Source organism: Onychostoma macrolepis, chromosome 04 (genome assembly GCF_012432095.1).
Source record: "Onychostoma macrolepis isolate SWU-2019 chromosome 04, ASM1243209v1, whole genome shotgun sequence".
NCBI classification, from domain to species: Eukaryota; Metazoa; Chordata; class Actinopteri; order Cypriniformes; family Cyprinidae; genus Onychostoma; species Onychostoma macrolepis.
The window spans coordinates 7,342,929-7,364,928 of record NC_081158.1 but is presented as its reverse complement, the minus strand read 5'-3'; the positions used below and the strand labels follow the sequence as shown (position 1 = coordinate 7,364,928).

At 37.8% G+C, this 22,000-nt stretch overlaps 2 protein-coding genes across 5 annotated transcripts in view; both read right to left on the bottom strand.

Moving 5' to 3' along the window:
* The window catches only part of LOC131538789 (ovarian cancer G-protein coupled receptor 1-like), a 37,938-nt gene that overhangs the window by 4,946 nt on the left and 10,992 nt on the right, over positions 1 to 22,000 (bottom strand). Inside the window, exons 1-4 of one of the 4 annotated variants that reach the window (XM_058772908.1) lie at positions 3,268 to 3,924; positions 2,070 to 2,664; positions 1,860 to 1,983; positions 345 to 1,742 (exon numbers count right to left, since the gene is read on the bottom strand). The exons of 2 other annotated variants lie outside the window; for them this stretch is intronic. The gene's annotated coding sequence lies outside the window, so the exon portion shown is untranslated. Of the gene's footprint in view, positions 1 to 344; positions 1,743 to 1,859; positions 3,925 to 22,000 lie in introns of those variants that run through there. One more of the 4 variants, XM_058772907.1, reaches the window with a different exon arrangement.
* On the bottom strand, positions 4,149 to 20,691 carry LOC131538768 (uncharacterized). Its single transcript, XM_058772875.1, has 2 exons — positions 16,460 to 20,691; positions 4,149 to 11,145 (listed from the first exon to the last, which is right to left on the bottom strand). Exon 2 carries the CDS (start codon positions 10,725 to 10,727, stop codon positions 9,630 to 9,632), a length of 1,098 nt encoding a protein of 365 aa, XP_058628858.1. The 5' UTR covers positions 10,728 to 11,145; positions 16,460 to 20,691; the 3' UTR covers positions 4,149 to 9,629.

Genomic DNA, 22,000 nt, shown 5'->3' with positions numbered 1-22,000 from the left:
CAACCAGATACTGCTCTATATTTAACTTGTGTTTAAAAATATTTACCTTCAATTACATCAGGTAGCCCCTTTACACTACACTTGAGTGTACTAGTGAATGAAAGATGGGTTCAAGTGTACTACAAGTGCTAACTAAATACATTTTTTAAATACAAAGATAGTATGTTAAAAGCGCATTTTAGTTCATATTCATGGTGTCTCAAAATAGCACAGTTGAGTACACTTAGATGATCTTAATTGATCTTAAGTAGTATTAAAAGATCATTTTTAGTATATTAAGTCCAAAATTAGTGCGCGAAAATAGAGCACTTTAAGTACATTATGGAAGTGTACTTGTTTTTCACCTGGGCGATGCGTTGACTAGAATTCGAAGGATTGTATTTTGCTGGTCAAGAAGCATTTCTTGTTTTGTCAAAATCTCTCTCAGTAAAACTGCAAGAAATGAACATAAATGTTAATTGCCTGACCCATCAACCAGTCAGTGTTTTACATTAGAACATAAATTCTCCAGAAAAGTACAATACAACATTTTCTAAATGTTACAGGTCCAATGTGATTCAAGCCCAAACCAAAAACAATTAAAAGCATGTGTGAGCTGCATCTATACTGTATTTACAGTTACAAAAATCCGGTGGAGTGTGTACGGCATGTGCGTACTATTCTGATCACGCTACTGCAAATAAATACATTTAGAAAAACTAAACTTAAACTTAGTAATTGCTATCGGGATGTGACGAGATTTTCAACCAGCATTACAAATTTTTTTTTATTTTGAACCAAATAACCTACCCTGCCTTTAAACAACAATATTAAACATGCTAACTTTTAAGTTGCACAGTTGTATAACATATTGTGAAGTTGTTGGTTCCTCCTCAAAACAGATTCTGAGTCTGCTGGTTCTTTGGAGTGACTTTGGGACATGCACAACATTGGAGAGTTATCTGAACTTGGCTGTATTGTTGACTGAAAGAGAGAAAACTGCTGAATCACTGGTGGCTGACTAGCTGGCTGGTAGAGTGATGGTTGGCGAGTCTGTGGTGGCTGACAGGCTGGCTGAGTGAAGTTTCATCGCTTACTGGTTGGTTGGATCCCAGCCAACACATCCATGTGGGGCCCATAGGGGTTGCAACTGGGCCGATATCTGGGGCCCATCTGGGCTACCCAACTGGGACCCAGCTAATTTTGTCCTCAGTTTCCATGGTGGCCCAACATGGGTTAGCCCAGATGGGCTGATGATGGGCCCTTGATGGGCTCCACATAGGGCCCATAAGGGTTAACCAGGTAGCTCCCATTTGGTGCCTATATGAGTCTGCCTACATGGGTTAGTGATGGGACCCAGCTAGGTCTTATGTAGGTCTCTTATGGGCCACAACAAGTATACACATGGGCTAACATTTGTCTGTTTGGGTTACCTTATTTTACAGTACACCCCTAAATACAAACATTACATTAAATCCACTAAAATGCTAAAGGTATTCAATAAACAGAAACCAGTAGTTCATGATTTTAAGCAAAGTTTATTTGGAATAATTTAAACATTACTATTATAACTTGTGTATTTACAACTTTATAAAACATAAGCATCTTAAAAAAAAAGTTAAAGTGAAGCTCCTGCCAAACATTATTTGGAATAACTTGTATCGTTTGTATACATATCTGAAAACTCTAAAATACATTATTTCACAAACAAACAAACCAACCATGCAGGTCCTCATACCTCTGTCCTCACTCTCCCAACGGCCCTTTGAAAAGACAACAATTAATGAACCACTGTGCCACTTTTTCAGCTAAAACAGACGATTCTTGTCTTTTTAAAGATTGTATTTCCATTTAATAATCACGAATATCTTGAGACTTACCTATCTTGCTCTCTACTACGTGACTTCGCAGAACGGTTTCCTCCCATCACCGATTAGCCACTTCGACACTGACTTTTCTGCCTCTTTTCTGGTAATTTGGTTAAGAGAATTTTTTTCAAGCTTCCTGTAAAGCACATCAAAAGCATTAAAGATAGATTAAATTCCATATTTAAGCCCTTGTAATAAATAAGCAGTCATCTCCATTTTTACATTTTTTCAGGATGTACAATAATGGTATCGGATATAGGTCCTCATTCTTCTCGTGGCTTCATCCACAGTACTGCCTCCAATTTCTACCACCACAGCAACCTAATGGAAAACAAGATTATTATTATTGGGGAGACAACACAAAAAATTAACCCCGAATAATTGCAATTACATTTCCCCCCAGATCTACTGTGTGTATCAAGTCCATACAAGTCTATTACTCACAATTCCTATGGAACACTTCCATAATTCCTATGCAGTTACCTCTGTAACAGATGTTTTGTACTTGTACTACAATTGTGTTGCCTGTGCTACAAAAACATTCTCTATAGCAAAACAGCTACAGTACTGTGAAAATGTGTTAGGCCACCATTACATTTGTTGTTTTGGAAATGGTATAATGATTATCTCAGAGTTTTTTTATTAGAATACAACAAGAAAATACAGCTAATTTATAGGCAGTATTAAAAAAAATTAAAGAAACAAAATGGCTGCTAACGTTAAATGGTCATGTTAGAACATACCACTTGTTTCTGGAAGGTGGGGTCTGCCAGTTTCTGCTCCACTGCATCAACATCCAAGACCGTCCGATTACTTTCTGTAAGAAAAATGCTTATTACTTAAAAAAAATTAAAATTCTAATTTAGGCAAAAACATTTGTATAGTCATAACAATTTGTATGATTTGTAATAACACCCGAATGCAAACTGTTGCAGATTTATATAAGGCAGAAACTCCTGTTTGCATGATAAATATTAAATATTGTTGTACTATTATTGTATTTTATGTATTGTTAAAAGTACAACAGCCTTGTTTACAGTTCAGATGGAGATCTGTCCCAGGCTAACGTACCTTATTTACACTAACGTTAGCTTCTCTGCTATAAGCCATTTCACATCATCGTCGTAATCTTCCTGTATCGTGAGCACACAGCCCGCTGCCAAACTTTGCAGTTTGAGCTTTTTTAGTGTTTTTTTTTTGTTTGTTTGTTTGTTTTAGAGGGCGTAGGGAACATCAATACAGCATTATCGTTTAACGTTAGACATTGGCGCCAGAAATAAGAGGAAAATATGGCGCGATCTGAGTATGAAGTCTAAATTCTAACGTGACAAAAGCCAAACTATGTTTCGGTTAACATCATGGTTTGTAAACAATGTAATTACATGCTCTACAATTTCAGTTTTAAAATTGTAATTCTTACCTTGGTTACACTGACGGCAAACGTCTTCTCTCGAAAATTACAGCAGAGCAGTAATGGCGTCGGCGCGATGCAGCGCGTGCTGCGTGGGGGATGGGAATTGCTGAATGAAATCTCGCGGGATCCACACTGCATGCAGATCGAGGCAGGGCTGCATCTCGCGGTAGTTTGATGTCGTGGGGAATGGGATCTCGATGGAACTCGGGAGATCTCGAGTTGTCAGCACAATTAAAGTGACAGCATTTTATTTATTTTTTTGGCTAAATGTCAGTGGAAAATTGGGTAGAATGAGTATTGGAATCATAGACTGTAATAAAAAAAAAAGGAGGGGATTTTTTTTTGTTTTTGATTAAAGTAATCCAAGCGTCAAAACAACAACAAAAATAATTTTAAAGACACATATGTGCATATATATACATGTAATCACCCCATGGGATTAATTATTTTTGCACTTGTATATTTGATAAAACAAATAGGGTCCCATGTGCAGCCCATTTTGAGCCCATGCACACATTTCCCATTAATTACCCAACTGGGAACCACATGGGGAGCCCACCTGGGTTCACCCAAGTGGGCCCCAGATAAGATGCCCACCTGTTCACCCATCTGGGTCCTAGCTGGGCCACCCAAGTGGGCCCCAGATAAGATGCCCACCTGGGTTCACCCATGTGGGTCCTAGCTGGGCCACCTAAGTGGGCCCCAGATAAGATGCCCACCTGGGTTCACCCATGTGGGTCCTAGATGGGCCACCCAAGTGGGCCCCAGATAAGATGCCCACCTGGGTTCACCCATGTGGGTCCTAGCTGGGCCACCCAAGTGGGCCCCAGATAAGATACCCACCTGGGTTCACCCATGTGGGTCCTAGCTGGGCCACCCAAGTGGGCCCCAGATAAGATGCCCATTTTGAGCCCATGCCCACTCTGTACCCCTGTAGCCCATGTGAAACCCATGTGGGCCCCACATTAACGTTTTTGCTGGGATGGTAGCTGACTAGCTGGCTGGTAGTGTGATGGCTGATGAGTCAGTGGTGGCTGACTAGCTGGAATGTAGAATGAAGGTTTGCTGCCGGCTGGTGGCTGGCAAAGGGAACTAAGTGACTGAAATGTTGGAGGCTGCACCAGAGCTCTCAAATTTTGCTCATAATCATCATCATCACTATCATTTATGACTTCAAAGTTAAAGCTTTTCATTTCATAGAAAAACAAAAATGGGTGCAAGTTACTACTGGCATGTACTGAAAGAGATATTTGATCATTTGAAAAATAACATACAAGAAATAAGTGTTTTAAATAGGGATGTTGATTATGTCACAGATTAATCAGTAGGCTTTGTTCAATAATTCAGCTTTTACAATTAGTTAAAATATTGAGTTATACATATCCTAACTAGAGGTCGACTGATTGAGGTTGGCTGATTTTTGGAATTTAATGAATCGGCACCGGCATCGATTGTGCTGCAAATTAGGCCGATTAATAGGCAGTCCCATCTGTAAGCAGCTAAGAATTGTTGTGGGACACATAATGCTGCCTTCTGTGTGCAATTCAGATGAAACTTATGGCTAAAACGTGCACTTGAACTTTTCTCATTAAATGTGCCTGTGGGTCTGACATAGCCTTCACTACGTCATTGCTTGCAGCCAGTGCACTCTTAAGCAGTTATGAGCAGCAGACGGTGAGAGGTGATGAAAACTTGTCACCTCTTGGCGAAACATGCTCTCAGATCTTCCCATTTTTTATATATATATTATCTGAATATGACCTCCTTACATCGTAATACACACACACACAGATTATATATATATATATGCGCGGTAATACCGCATACCGCGCTATTGAGCCACTCAAAATTACCGCAAGGGAAATTCCTTAACCGCAACAGCCCTACCTATAGTGTGAGCCTGGCTTAAGTGATAAGATTTATAATAAAATTTATAGTAAGACATTAAAGGGGTCATGAATTGAGAAATCAAAATCAGCCTGTGAGATCGCCGATAAATGATATTATCGTGCTAATTTAATTATTTACTCACTTAGATCCATTGCCAGTAAGTGAACCAACTCCTGCATAATGCCAAAATCAGCCTAATGTTTTTAATATGACTTAATTTGAATTTAACATGATAATAATTTAATGGAAACATTGTAAGTTACTAATTATGATTTCCTCAGTTTTTCAAAAAGCAGCTACAGAAAAAGCGCAAAGAAAATTTACATTACTGAAGAACATCATAACTGACTTCAATGTAGCGTGAGTATTATGTACTTTAAAAAAACACTCCCGTTATAATCAGTGAAGCTGTATGATGAATACACTGACTGCACAAATCTGCAGCGCGTTACGGCTCCAACACAGCCACCGGAGTTGATCACGGCCACACTGGTCAATGCTTGTTTATACCAGCCATAGCATGTTTCTGAAGCGTCCCAGAAGTGGCTTTCCACACTGCATCACTAAAGATAGGCGCCTAGTGTAATTTTGACAGACAATAAATAATAATAGGAATCGTCTTGCTATCGTAAAGGGCATCAGCAACAGGCAATATCTCTGACACAATACTATGGTCTATCACCACAGCCATAAACTGGCCAGCCTATATATAGCTTAGTTTTTATGATATAATCAGCCATCATTGATTCCAAAAGAAAACCGAACTGGCGGGAGGAAGACATTACTGCTTGCTGAATTAGTCGAACAGTGGAAACATGTTATAAAAGGCAAGTTCAGCTCAACATTAACCAGCGTTGACAAAAAAAAAAAAGCCCCTTCTGGCAACTCCTAACCACTTGAGAGACCTCTCAAGCTGTTTTAAATAACTGGGAGAGTAAGGCTGATGATACATTGGACAACTGTTTTTGAGCAACGTTGCTTGGGCACTTTCCCATTGAGAGTATTTAACAAATATCTATCTGGAAGTCTTTAGATCAGTCTTTAGATCTTTAAATCGGTCATGGGCCCTGTGTCTCACCTGGTTGCCTGTTGGCGGCAACATTACCCAAAGATGCCTGGCAACATTGCTCACAAAGTTTCCCTGTGTATCATTAGCCTAAGAGTGATTCTAAGCTTTAAGAAATTTGATAACTTGCTTTTATACTTAAATTTGAAAGTAGGAGTAAATTTCTAAAAATGGCACTTTGAGAAGCTTGATAAATACGGGCCCTGGTCTTGGAGTCTCTACTAATGGCAAGGCAAAGCAAGTTTATTTATATAGCACATTTCATACACAGTGGTAATTCAAAGTGCTTTACATAAAAGGAAGTGAAATAGTCATTAAAAATAATAATAAGGAATTAAAAATAATAATAATCACAACAATAAAAACAAAGTGATTTAAAAAGAATTTAAAACATTTAAGAATAGAAAATGATTATACATAGTGCATTCAGTTCGGACGTAGCACAGTGCTCATTCAACAAATGCACAGCTAAACAGATGAGTTTTGAGTCTGGATTTAAATGTGGCTAATGTTTTAGCACATCTGATCTCTTCTGGAAGCTGGTTCCAACTGCGGGTGGCATAATAGCTGAAAGCAGACTCTTGTGTAAACCCTTGGTATTTCTAACTTACTTGATCCTAATGATCTGAGTGGTCTGTTAGGTTTATATTCAATGTATTTAGGTTCTAGGCCATTTAGAGATTTATAAACGAGTAAAAGTACTTTAAAATCAATCCTAAATGTAACTGGAAGCTAGTGTAAGGACCTGAGGACTGGTGTGATATGCTCAGATTTTCTGGTTCTAGTCAGAATCCTGGCAGCAGCGTTCTGGATGAGCTGCAGCTGTCTAATGGTCTTCTTTGGAAGGAGACCATTACAATAATCCACCCTGCTGGTGATAAAGGCATGAACAAGTTTCTCCAAGTCTTGACTGGAAACAAAACATCTAATTCTTGCAATGTTTTTGAGATGATAGTATGCTGATTTAGTTACTGCTTTGACGTGACTACTAAAACTAAGGTCTGTCTCCAGAATCACCCCAAGATTTTTTACTTGGTTTTTAGTTGATTGACCCCTAGAGTCGAGGTATGCATTCACCTTGAGAACTTCATCTTTGTTTCCAAATGCAATGACTTCAGTTTTCTCCTTGTTTAACTGAAGAAAGTTCTGGCACATCCAACAGTTTATTTCATCAATGCATTGGCAAAGGGAGTCAGTGGAGCTATAGTCATTTGGAGATAAGGCTAGGTAAATCTGGGTATCATCAGCATAGCTGTGATAGGCAATTTGCTTCTTTCTCATTATTTGACTTAGTGGGAGCATATACAGGCTAAACAAGAGTGGTGCAAGAATTGAGCCTTGTGGGACTCCACTTAGACTTATGCTCTCCTATACTCACATAATAACCTCTCCCTTCTAAGTATGACCTGAACTATTTGAGTACCATCCCAGGAAGCCCAACCCAGTTTTCCAGTCTCTCTAGAAGTATGTTATGATCAACAGTGTCAAACGCAGCACTAAGATCTAGTAGTACCAGCACTGATATTTTGCCAGAATCAGAATTGAAGCGAATATTATTTATTATCTTAATGAGTGCTGTCTCTGTGCTATGATGTGCTCGGAAACCAGATTGAAAATTGTCCAGGTATCCATTTGAGTTTAAGTAGTTGTTCAGCTGATTAAAAACTACCTTTTCAATAATCTAACCTATGAAAGGAAGATTTGATATTGGTCTATAGTTGTTCAACATTGTGTTATCAAGATTGCGCTTTTTCAGAAGGGGCTTAACAACTGCAGTTTTCAGGGAGTTTGGAAAAGTCCCAGAAATAAGTGAGGCGTTCACCACTTCTAAGAGATCTGCCTCTAAACAGATAAGCACACTTTTGAAAAAAGATGTGGGAAGTGTGTCAAGATAGCATGTTGACGATGTAAGGTGCTGTACTATTTCGTTCAAAATTTTGCTATAAATTTCTTCAAAAACAGACATAGTCACTTCTTTTTGAAATTGCGGTTGAATCTGTGTGACCTCTGCATAACTAGATATGCCAATCTCCTTTCTGATATTATTGATCTTCTCAGAAAAGAAGGAAGCAAACTCATTGCATTTACTGTCGGAGAGCATTTCACTGGGAATCTGACTTGGGGGGTTTGTCAGTCTCTCGACAGTAGCAAAAAGAGTGCAAGAATTCTTTAAGTTACTGTTTATAAGGTTTGAGAAGAAGGTCTGTCTAGCTGTGGCTAGTTCCACATTGAAAGCATGAAGGCTGTTTTTATAGATGCTATAGTGAATTTCAAGTTTCGTCTTCTGCCACATCCGCTCAGCTTTTCTGCATTGTCTTTTCATACTCTGAACTGCTGTTGATTTTCTCCATGGTGATTTTTGTCTGCCATTCTTCTTGCAGACCCTTGCCGGAGCAACATCATCAATAACATTTTTAACTTTTCAGTTAAATGAATCCAGGAGAAGATCAACAGAGTCTGCAGAAATGCTTGGTGTTAAAGATATAGCCTTCATAAATAGCGCACTAGTGTTCTCATTAATGCATCTCTTTCTGACAGAGACAGATCTAGATTCAGTGTTAACAGAGATCAGTATATCAAAGAAAATACAGAAGTGATCAGATAGTGCTACATCCTTAATAACAATGGATGAAATGTTTAGACCTCTACTGATGAGTAAATCTAGAGTGTGTCCACGATTGTGTGTGGGTCCATGCACATGCTGAATCAGATCAAAAGTGTTTAAAACAGTTATAATTTCTTTTGCAGTTTTGATTTCTGCATTATCTATGTGAATATTAAAATCCCCTGCAATAGTAAAACAGTCAAACTCTGAGGAAATCATTGATAACAGTTCTGTGAACTCTTCAACAAAGGCTGGAGAGTATTTTGGAGGCCTGTAAATAATGATAAACAGAATGCGTGGAGCACCTTTCAGCACAATACCTAGATATTCAAAGGACAAGTACTGACCAAATGACACTTGCTTGCATTGATAAACATCTTTAAATAGAGCAGCTACACCTCCACCTCTCCTAACAGTCCTGCAGACACTTGTAAAACTAAAGTTAGGAGGCGCTGTTTCATTGAGGACTGTTGCACTGCAGCTGTCTTCAAGCCATGTTTCATTTAGAAACATAAAATCCAGGTTGTTTGTGGTTATTAAATAATTGATCAGAAATGATTTATTTTTTAGTGAGCGAATGTTTAAAAATGCAAACTTTATGGAATTACATTTTGTCTCTACAGCAATCTTAGATTGACGCATTACAGGCCGCAGATTAGATGGGTCAGCCGTACGGCTTGAGAGGGCCTTAGACTTTCTATCACGTGATAAAACAGAAATATAGAAGGCTACAGGCACACTGGGTTCCCGCTTGTTCTGTGAACATTTGTGAGTGTTGCTGCTAATATAGCGGGGACCCGACACATATCACTGAGAGAGTTTGGTCCCAGCATACACCAGTTCCTCCATTTTCTGTGAGAAGCTTAGAAGTGGAGATTCTGGAGAGAGGGATAGTGTGTCTGGTGAGATGAGCTCTGGCTCTGGTGTTTCCGGTGGCTGTGAAATGTTGTCCTGGCTTCCCTGGCTGTTTTCCAGAAAGTCGTCCTTGGGTGCTGAGTCTTGGATCTGTTGTAGTACGTCACAGTCTGTCTGTGATGAGCTGTGTGGGCAGGGCTCAGCCAAGATAGCATCTGTGAGGAGAGCTTGTTTTGGCTTCGTGGTGTTATCAGTGTCCTTGTGGGATGTGTCAACCATAAGATGACTCTGAGGCTGACATGAAGTCCTGTGGTCACTCATATTCTGTCCAGGTGTGTGTGTGCCTTTGAGGCCGAGTGGATTGGCACACACCACTGAAGGATGACGGAGGGAGAAATAGATATTGTCCTTTAGCACTCTTGCACCAAGATTGGTTGAGTGGAGGCCATCCAGTTTAAACAGCTGTCTATGGCCCCAGAAAAGATTGAAGTTGTCGATGAAGTTGACTCCTTTTGTACTGCAGGTTCTTTGTAGCGATGTATTCAGCCCAAGCAGCCGTGAAAACATGTTAGTTCCTCTTGCTGGGAGTGGTCCACTGATGAACGACTGAACTTCAAGTCCTTGAAGTGTTTCAAAGAGTTCACTGAAATCCTTCTTAAGCAGTTCTGACTGCTCTTTCCGAATATCGTTCTTCCCCACATGGATGATGATTCGATTTGCAGTCTTGTGCTTCATCAGAATGTTCCAAAGTTCCTTGTTCACATCAGAGACGGTTGCTTGAGGAAAGCAGCATGTAGTTGTAGTCCTGCTACTGATGTTTCTGATAATAGAGTCTCCCGCTATCAGAGTCCTGGTCTCGGCTGCGCTCTGAGCTGAATGCCGCTGTCTGCTCGACCTCGAGCGCCTGTTAGTAGCGATGTTAGTTGCTGGCTGATTCAATCCATGTTCAATCACATTTGGGGATTCCTCACCCACATTCATTAATGCTTCAAATCTGTTCTCAAGATGTATAGGGGGTTGTAAAATGCCAGTGTTTACAAGTCTTGTCATAGCCGTATCTGGGGTAGAGGATGCTACCGCAGCAATACGAGATACTCGTGACAATCTGATGTCTCAAGTGCCTTTGGGTCTCGCTCCCTGTTCGTGCCATCGATTAGTCTGTCGATCAGTTTCAGCTTGTTCCTCTACACTTTGTATAAACTGTTGAGATTCACTAGATTCACAGGACTCACCGGCTGTATGCTGCGGGGGTCCGTGATGACGATCTGCTGTGTGTTCCACCTGTTTTGGAGGTCCAGCAAGTAACTTTGTTTCAAGAACCGCAATCCTTTGTAGAAGTCTGTGGCAGTTCATTCAGCAAGTAGATTCCACAAGAGGCATTTTCTCTTGTCTGTTTGAATATAGGCAGCTGTGTTTTCCCATCTCCGGAATGTAAACTGCTGGCAGCGGGAGGCAAAGAGTCTAAAAACTTAAGAGAAAAGTACATAAATAGGGAGCGAAGCGCAGAGCAATAAGCAGGAGCGTCCGAACAGGAAAATCAGCAAATCTGAGCTGATGATCTGAATCAGGTAGTGGTGCAACGGATCACAAAACTCACGGTTTGTATCATACTACGGATTTTGAGTCACGGATCGGATCATTTTTCGGATCAGCAAAAAAAGTTTGCTTTTCATTAATTACTAAAGCTTACTTTAAGTACTTCTAAACCCCAGCAGAAACTACTAGCTTAACTACTAAAGTCAGTAATACAACAAGAACAATTGCACAAATTACAAGCATAGATGAACAGCCTACAACATAAAATTATAAATAAAGACAGTAACAGTAGTATTCAGGTGCAGAAATGTAAAAATTAATTGTGAAACAACACAATAATGCTTACTGCATAAGTTAAATACAGATTAATCTTTGTTAAAGCTGTGGTGTTGTTTGATAAGCAGACAGAAATAGGTATTATAGGCTGCTGTCTCTTTAAGACTAAAGGCACGGAATAATACTAACATCCAGTTTCTTTCTCAGCTGTATACGCTAACTTATGGCATAACCGACTGTGTTTACCAGAACTGCTAAAACGGGTATTTTAACATAACTTTGTGTGTATATATCCATCCATCCATTGAGGCGTTGTCTGAAACGCGCATGGTATCTGAATCACACCTCTCTCTCTCTGTGTGCACGCGCTTCAGTGTGTGCGGCAACGGCTGATCGCAGAAAACAGTCTGCATATGAAGAGTTCCTTTGCAAAAACAGATAACTCCGTTTTTAACAATTCTCAGAAATCATGTTTCTTCATTGTGCATTCCAGTTAATCTCAATCAAACTGCAGTTGGGTTATTTTGACAGTTAAAAAAATAACTAAAAAAGCAGCTAATTAACACAACAAAACACAATAAAAACATGATAACATAATAAAAAACATGATTTTTGAAAATTTAAAAAGTTATCTGTTATCTGTTTTTGCAAATAAACTCTTCATATCATGTTGCTTATTGTATCCTTATAATAATGGATACAGCATATGTGGGCATCCTGGCAATAACATATGAAATGGAAAAAAAACAACCTTTGAAGTCACCAGTAAAGACAAAAACATTGTGGATGAATTTAGACATTACATTGTAATGTAGGTCAAAAACCCTTGCTACATGTACTGCGTTATACTTCACTTAGACTGTCGTTAAACTAAGTCGCGTTGGATAAAAGTGTCTGCAAAATGATTAAATGTAAATAAAAATATGACTTTATTCGAGACCTGTACAGCGCATGCGCGTAAAACATATAGTCCAGTACGTCATCGTGCTACAGGCTGCAGCGAGGACCTCTTGGATCATCTACGATCCGTTGCACCCCTAGAATCAGGTGTGTTTGATTAAAGAGACATGGAAAACATGCAGTGTTGGGGGTCTCCAGGAATGTGGTTGGAAACCCTGATTTAACAGACACGAGCTAATATGAACTAACAGTTGTATTTTCTAACAAAAAGCAATCACTTCTGTAACAAATATAGCTATTGCTCATTGTTAATATTAATGCAGTAATTAAGGTTAACTATGAGATCTTACGGTAAAATGTTATCAATTGTTTCTTATAATTATTTTCTTTAATCTGTTTGCATTTGTTTACTTTATAATTTTTTTTGTGCATTACTTTATTGTATTTTAATGTTCTTTTTATTATAAGAAAAAAGTTATTAAAACTGTTATACTGTATTATGACAGCACTTTTTGCAACTTATTTCAATATTGTGAAAATACTGTGCACTGTGAGCATAGTCACATGCTTGCTTGCCAACATTGTAAATGGACATCGGAGAGCATAATACAAAAAAAAAAAAAAAAAAAACAGTTCATGTCCCCTTTAAATATTATGCAACATAAATTTGCCATTGAGAAACAAAGTCGCGACACTCCCATGGGCTTCAATAGGAACTGAGGAATGCGGAAGTAAAGTGTGTCATGGAGCAGCCAATAGTTCCAAACAACCGATAGTCCTAGCATTGAAGCCCATCGGTACTTCTCAAGGAAACTCGCAAGAAAGTTGAGCAAATTACAGCAGTTTTTGGCATTTTAATACATTAGTTCACCTCTTAAAAATCTGTCCAGTAGATGTAATTTTTGAAACACATTATAGTTCATGTTTATTTTTAGATAATAGGCAGTTATGCTATGTTTGCAGTTAGATAACGTGAGAAACCATATTTTTCAAGTTTTAGTCTTATATATATTTAGTCTATATCTCCTTTGCACAATTTCAGTTCAGTCTCAGTTTGTGTATGTATAGTCAACTATTTATAATTTATTTATAGTATAGTCAGATGTTTAACTGTTGTGTAAGTCTGTAACTGTTTTACTTATACTTCTATTGCTGTATGTATGTTTATATCTGTGACAGAGTGAAAAATAATATATGTATAATTATATTTCAATAAGTAGATAAAAAGTTAATAAATCTGTAAAATATGGGAAGTGTTCTGTAGTCAGGATATGTTGAATGTGTTTAAAAATGTTTATAAAATGCAGATAAGTTATCTAAATAATAATTTTAGTTAATCGGTGATCAATTAGTTTGGCACAATAAGGTGTGCAATCTATTAGTCAGGCCTTGTTGAACACTAGGGGGAGAGCTCGCGGTATTTCTCCATTACATATAAAGTTTGCGGTGGAGAAACAGTGTGGAGTGAATGTGCTTAATCATCTTCCCTTTTTCAGGTATTCATTTTATTTCTTTATTAATATAGTACGAGTTGATGGAAAATGATGTTTTAAGAGTGCAGATGTCATTATGATATCGATTGTGTTCTGATTAACATGTTTAAAAGTGCAATTAGTTCAGAGATGTGTCAGTTCTGAGCTCCATTTTGAGCATTAAAGGAACACTCCACTTTTTTTGGAAATAGGCTCATTCTCCAACTCCCCAGAGTTAATAAGTTGAGTTTTACCGTTTTGAATCCATTCAGCCGATCTCGGGTCTGGCGATAGCACTTTAGCATAACAGCATAGATCATTGAATCCGATTAGACCAGTAGCATCGCGTTCAAAATGACCAAAGAGTTTCGATATTTGTCCTATTTAAAACTTGACTCTTCTGTGGTTATATCGTGTACTAAGACCGTGCGGAAAATGAAAAGTTGTGATTTTCTAGGCCGATTTGGCTAGAACTATACTCTCATTCCGGCGTAATAATCAAGGAACTTTGCTGCCGTACCATGGCGCGGCAGGCGCAGTGATGCGGGCGCCTGAAAGTAGTCCCCAGCTAGGTAAACTGGTTATAATATGGCTGGGGACTGCTTTCAGGCGCTGCGTATCACTGCACCATGGTACGGCAGCAAAGTTCCTTGATTATTACACCGGAATGAGAGTATAGTTCAGCCAAATCGCCTAGAAAATCGCAACTTTTCATTTTCCGCCGGTCTTAGTACACGATATAACTACAGAAGAGTCAAGTTTAAATAGGACAAACATCGAAACTCTTTGGTCATTTTTGAACGCGATGCTACTGGTCTAATCGGATTCAATGATCTATGCTGTTATGCTAAAAGTGCTATCGCCAGACCCGAGATCGGCTGAATGGATTCAAAACGGTAAAACTCAACTTATTAACTCTGGGGAGTTGGAGAATGAGCCTATTTCAAAAAGTGGAGTGTTCTTTAATGGCACGAGGCCCACATAATGGCGGGAGGCCACATGTTCAGTGATTAGCATTACATATTTAGTATACACGCTAGTGATCAATGTTCAACTGTTTATTTGATGCTATTTGTTGATTTACTGGAGAAATGTAATTGTGGAAATCGAATTAACAAAGCGAGTTTGAGACATTTATGCACTTCCAGATGAAAGAATTTCTAAAGAATTTCTTTACATGTGGTATAGAATTGTGTGTGCTAGTTTATAAATATGTATCTGGTTAAAAAGACTAAGAAGTGATTTCCATATATTTATAAAATGACTCGCTGTCTAAATATTAATTGGAATGATTGATTGTAAAGAAAAAAATAGCTAAAGAGGATACATCGTTAACAGCCATGTCACAATTATTGAATGTCTATACAGTGAAGAAAAGGCCAATGTTGCTGTTTTGAAAAGTTGTTTATTAACTGTTTAAAAGAGATTACATAAAGTTTGCGGTGGAGAAACATCGTCGAGTGAATGTGCTTAATCATCTTCCCTTTTTCAGGGGTATAACATATCCATGTTTAACTAGTAAGTAGCACCGTGGTCCTGCGAAACATGACATCAAGTTCCACTATATGTCCACACGTGTAGCAGAATGACAATAAAGCTTGACTTGACTTGACTTCTGCAATCTTTCTCTCCCTGTAGGAAGTTTAATACGTTTCGGTGAAGACTAAATAAAAATAAGCAAGCTATTATGACCAGTAAAACTCTTTACAGCAACTAGAGCTAAATATATTTAGTGGTTATTTAAAACACTTACTTTAAAAACATTTTCTCTATTTTAACTCTAAATACTACGCTAATTGTAATATAAATAATAAGCATATTAGAAAAAATATTAATTCTGTCTCTTCATCACTCCCCAGAATAAAATGCGATTGTAAAACGTAGTCAGCATAGTTATCAATACACAAACAATGCACATGATGTGTTAATAATCACTAGAATAACTGCTGTCTGTCCTACTTTAACACATTCAAACATATTGACAGCATAGTTGTTTGGAACTATTGAGAGCTTCATGAACCACGTGACCACGCGATGGCGAGATCAAAGCATGTCGCAACTCCTAATCCTACTCTTTTTCAGTAACACATTTCTTTAAGATTATGATCATAGACTATGTATTTTAAATGCACCTTTTATAAGGACTGTTTAGTAGACTAGTATTAGTAAACCTGTTACAAACTTTCCGTTTAAACATTAATGAAATGAGCCACTGCGCACATCCCTAGTTTGGAATGACATGGTTAAGTACAAGACTTTTGGATGAATTACTTTAACCAAAAGACTACAAAGATGTCTACTCACTTTACTTTGAATGGGAGAAAGTGCAGCGCACAAAATATGGTCAAATAAGTCCTGCCTTCTAAATAAAACAGCCAATTGTTAACTGGTAAAGTTGTCACATCACCACAGAGACACGAGTTGTACTTGTACTAAAATAGCTTGCATTTCTTTTTAGTTAGCACAGGTTTTGTATTTACAACAGCAAAATTGTCTGAGGGAGTGACATAATGACAGCTACAGTTAAAACAACAATTTTGATATTAGACAACACATATTGCACACAAAGTAAAAACGGTTTGCACAGTTTGCACTTACTTTTTTCTTGAAAATGTCCTCCAAACTACTGGAAGCGAATACTTTTATTGGATGGACACTTGAATGAACTGGCACTGTGGAAATAAATAAAAACATAATTTGGAAACATACTTACCAACATCAGAGTGTCTACCAGTTTATCGCCACATACTCCACATTAAATCATCTGCAGTCTGTGCAGTGTGGTAAAACAACAAAAACCGTCTCGGAGAGGCAACCTAACATACTTCTCAATATTGCCATCAAACTCTGAGATGTGCAAGTCCTCAGAGAGTTCCCTCACAACAAAAATTCCCAAGTCACATGAATTCATTGGATGGTCAAAAAAAGAGCTTCTATGTCTATACTACTTGTATACCAAAAATGTCTTTCCTCCACTCAAAATAATGTTCACAACAATGGCAACACAGTTCTGTATGTTCACACAATTGTCTCCAATCTGTTGTTTTGATGACTAAACCATCAGGAACGAGCTCATTAAACTGCTGAACTGATTTTGAAAAAAATCAGGGCTATCGTTGTGTTCACGTCTGAGGCTATTCATGCTCTACTGTACTATTTTTTCCTGGGCATTTATTTCTGATAATCTGCGAATGACTTGGGCCAAAGGATTGCAAGGTCTTCTCACAAGTTTTTTTTTAAAGATCCCAGATAATTTTCAAATGGAAAAGCAGAAAACTCATCTAAATTCCCATGTAGCTTCACATCCTCAGAGAGGTGCACTAATCCATGGGCATTGTAACACACAAATTCCTGCCCATTTAACACACTGAAATGTTCAACAAAAGACACTAGACGTGTGAGCAAAGTCGTTCAACAGAAAGCAGAATTTCCGACTGAGAACTGCAACTGATAAAAGCATAAAACGACTGTACACTGGTGAGGCCAGTATGTTACAAAGGACTACTGGACCAGTGTATAACAAGAACTGCCTGAGTTCTGTAGCTTTCCACCTCAGTCTGTGGGCTAGTGGTCTTGGTTTACGAGCAAAGTCATCTGAGATTACTTGACACAGCGGCCCTGAACTCAGCCTAAGATCTAAAAGTCTCCGCATCACCCCAAGACAAAACAGGTGCATGTAGTCATGCGGAAAACCACCAACCATGACAGTGTTTGTTTCTGTTAGAGGAGATGTTGCAACATGATGGTCTTCATCTAGCATGTCTGAAAGAGAGGTCTCACATTAGCCACACAGCTCTCATATTACATCATTTATTATAATATATTATGTAGAATTATTATAATTTGTAGTTAATACATGAATAAAACAGTTTTGTATATGCACTTTTTACATTTCACCAAAGTCTTTTAAACCATTCTACTGTTTCATTGTATGATATTTCTATCAGTCAATGTTATATGACTTTCTACTTCATGCCATGAATCTCTTTACTCAGTTAGTATTCTGTATTATCTGTTTTAAATTTGAAGTACTGTACCATATTTGTTTTGTTATAAGTGACAATCATGCCAGTAAAGCTTTGAATCTATTTTACTAGTATGTTAATACTTCACTCTAAGGGAATTTAACATGAATTAGGCTGTAATACTTAATTTCGTTTAGGTGGTGAGCAATTGAGAGAGAATTTTCAGTATACCTTTAAAAGTACAGACAGCATTGTTGACTATATACTATTAAATTGTCTATTGGTTAATGATATAATGGTTATAATCTCTGAAACTGAACTACAGTCAAACCAAAAATTGTTCAGACACCAGATATAATTTTTTTTTTTTTTTTTTTTTTACTAGTGGGTGCAGGACGCTATAGTTAATTTATGTAAGTGAGGATAGCAAAATAAAGTAAACTGTGACATATTATACCCAAAAATTCTTCAGACAGTGGACTACCAATAAAATTGATAAAAACTAGGACCAAAAATTATTCAGACACTTTGACCTGACCAAGTTTTGTTTAAGTGCTTATTCTTTACCACAGTGTTTATTCTTTGTACCACAGACTGAACAAAATGAAGCATTGCTTGGTAATTAGTTGACCTAAATTGGTATTATCTAATTGTGTACTTAAATTTAACAGTTGACAGCTATTCAAACGAATTCATTTGTGAGACAGTCTAACAGAAGGATGGCATTATCAAGATGAATGGTAACTCTTGTGTAACTCTTGAGTTCTTGTCATATTTTATTACCATTTTCTAAACTATAGAGAATAAACTGTGATAATGTGAGATGTTGAAGGTGTCTGAATAAATTTTGGTTTGACTGTTTATTAGTATAGTAGTTATAAAGATTGATGTGGGTTGGAATTGGTCATGTGCTAAAAATACAATCAGAATGTCTAATATCGCAGCACATATTTACATGTAATCGCCGCTCTCACGCTCCGACTGTCATAAGAGCCATAGATATGTATGATATGTGTGATAAGCGCTGTGTCTCTTCTTCTTTTGAATTGCATCCAGGAGCGCTGAATTACAGTCTTGCACTACAGGCAGCACCACACTGGTCAAACCGTATTATTACAGGCTCTTACATTAAAGTCTTTGAAAACTGCTGACCTAACGTTAATGGTTAAAAACAAACAGGAAATATTTTGAAATCGGGACAACTAAGAAACTACAAATATGCCATTTTTAGAATTATAAGATGATTTTTCTAATGGCTTCGACCGTTATCTTTTACATTAGGTCAGGACAGCCTGTCTTTTACCATAATGTTACCACAGAGCAGTGAAAAACACTGAAACGTGACAAAATGCTTTTTAAACGTTTTCACAAATCAATATCTATCTAAAATAAGTATTTTTGCATTAACCCGAATTGCGTGATTATTGGAAATTGTCAGAGGGCTACGCAAACGAAGTAAAATTCAACGAAGTAAAATTATCTAACTCGACGCTTTTCTCGATTAAACAAATAACTAAACATTTAATAACTCCCACTACTGACACATAATGATGAATACTTAAATAAAATCACTTAAAAATGCCAAAATATCACTTACCTGATGCACTGAAAAGGGAAGAAGCCGTCTTTCGGTCAAATTGGCGCGGCCTGCCGGACCTCCGCCAAACTTGATGTGTTTTCCAAGTGTAATCCAAATATTAGCCAGATGTCGATGTTTACCAATGTCAGCCGTAGCTAAACCTTACTTGGTTCTTATGTGTTTGTTGTTATCTGGACCATATACCTCAAAAGGAGCAGTGAACCAAGCAAGTATTTCCCGCAAATTCTAAACTTATGGTAAAACATATATGGGCCATATCTGTTCAGCCATGCCATATCTAAGCCATATGTGCCAGCTATCGGCCACATTTGGCCCAAAGATTCTTGATATCTGGGCTGTCATCAAAGTATTTCTGTATAATTGTCTTACACGACTGTGTTCTCAAACAGCTGGCATCCACCTCCGAACGCAGTGACAGCATTTATTGTGTCTCGTCTGCTCTCTCTGAGGCGCAAATAATTTATATCATATAGGCTATGAAAATTATTATATTCAGTGGCTTCTCCTATATTCTTAGTGATATTTAGTGCCACAGTTTACCAGGAAGTTCACTTTGACTCGTTGGATGGAAACGGTGCTTTAATCACATATGTTTTTATGCGATATTCCAGTTTTGTGTTAAATTCGAATTTTTGGATGGAAACATAGCTAATGTCATAAAAATGATTTGTAATGACTGTTAAACTGTAATTAAGGCTGAAAAAAGGTCGTGAAAAGGGTAGTTGTAAGTGGAAAACACTAAATTAATCAAATGTTCTGGCACAACAAAATGCTTTCTAGCAGTGGCGTTCCGTCCATATAAGCTGCGAATGCACCGCATACCCAGGCCGTCTGAGAGAATGAGTTCACGGGCTAATTAATATAAATAGGATTATAAATTGATACCTTATCATTTGAGATGTGACTTAAAGCTTAATAAAGCGTTGGGAATAAGTACGTAAAATTAATTTATGAAAAACAGCGGTCATTTTCTGTAAATCTAGTCAGTGACGGAAGCTTCAGGGTAAGCGGGTTCTCCGCAGCTTTGGCGCCTCCGCTCTGTGGCTATGACTCGTCAGGATTGTAGCGCGTTCTCAGTGTTTTGTTGGTATGCGGCTGATTTCATGCGCAAGGAAAGCTGTCCGCGAAGCGCTCGCCCAAGCGGAAAAATGCGCTATTGCTGCCAGATCTCGACTGCCGAAAATTACATTGTATTTGATGCAAAACTATTCCGACAAAATCATTTGAAAAAAAACAAAACAAACATCATAACTGTATATTTTCATGCTTTCTCAAGCAAAGCAAATTTTGAAAGTCCACTAAAAACATATCTGGTCATAGACAATGTTGATGGCGTTATTGTCAACATGCCTAAGTAGTAAAAGAAAAAAAGTTTATAAAAATGTATATAAAATTTGAAATAACAATACCTTTGTTTTTCGTATTCTTGTGTTGCTTACAGTTAAAGTCATTCTGTGATTTTATTGTTGTTTTTGCAACGTTACTTGGCAATATTTTAAAGATATAATTTTTTTTTTAATCATATTTTATTTTTGGGGGGAGATTTTGCATGGTCTGTTATTGTCATCCGGGTGGTAGTTTTAACTCCTATTCACTTGGAGTAAAAATAATAATAATAATAAAAATAATCATTCAGTTGATGCAAACCTTATAGACTGGGGGAATCCCCCATCTCCCCACGCTCCAGGGCTCGCAAAATCGCTAGCCCGACGTCCCGGGGCTATTGTGTTTTCCAGTCGGGCTACCAAAATGTATCCTTGCCTGCCCGACGGGCTACCTTAAATACAAATCTCCCGCGGGTCCTTAACTCTTAAAGTGAGTTGTATCAAACTTAAGGCCATAAAAAGTTTTAAATACGTTAAATGGTATAAGAAATGTCTTAATTATAATTTCAAGAGGTCTTACAGTTGGGGACGGAAAGACAAGAGTCGCGATAAGGCGGGATTAAACTTCAAAAGGCAATGATGTCATTGAATAAATATGAGCGCTGCATGTTTCAAGTCAAAACGCGGCGCGGATGTCTTTATGTGAATGTATCTGAAGGGAACCGACTGTCCTCAGAAACGTGTCTTTGGCATTTTAATTTCATTTTACCTATAATTCCTGATAAAGCAGCGTTTATGAGCGCGGAGCTGCTTTGTGTACAGCGTTTCCGGGGAAACTGCAGTATTTCAGCGCTCCTAAAGCGCCACCTCGTGGCAGAGAGTGAATCTGCATTTCCAATAAGCCTTTCTTGCTGTTTATGCTCAGATCAATGCAAATATCAACTCATGTTTTTACGCAGCAAACACATAGAGTTGTAAATTAGAAAGAAGTTAATGTGCCTTCTAAAAAACAATTATGACAGTAATAAGTTTTATATTAACATAATAAATTATATGTTTGACTTATCCCTTTTCATAAAAAAGGTCTATAGCCTGAAATGCTGTTGTGCACGATTTTTGTGAAAACCTGTATCTGAACTGTAAACCATGTAATTTTATGGCTCAGTACTGTATGTTACCATAGACATTGTCCAACCCCACTCATTCTGTTCATTTTACTTGTGCAGCTCTTAAAATGGGTCATAAATTT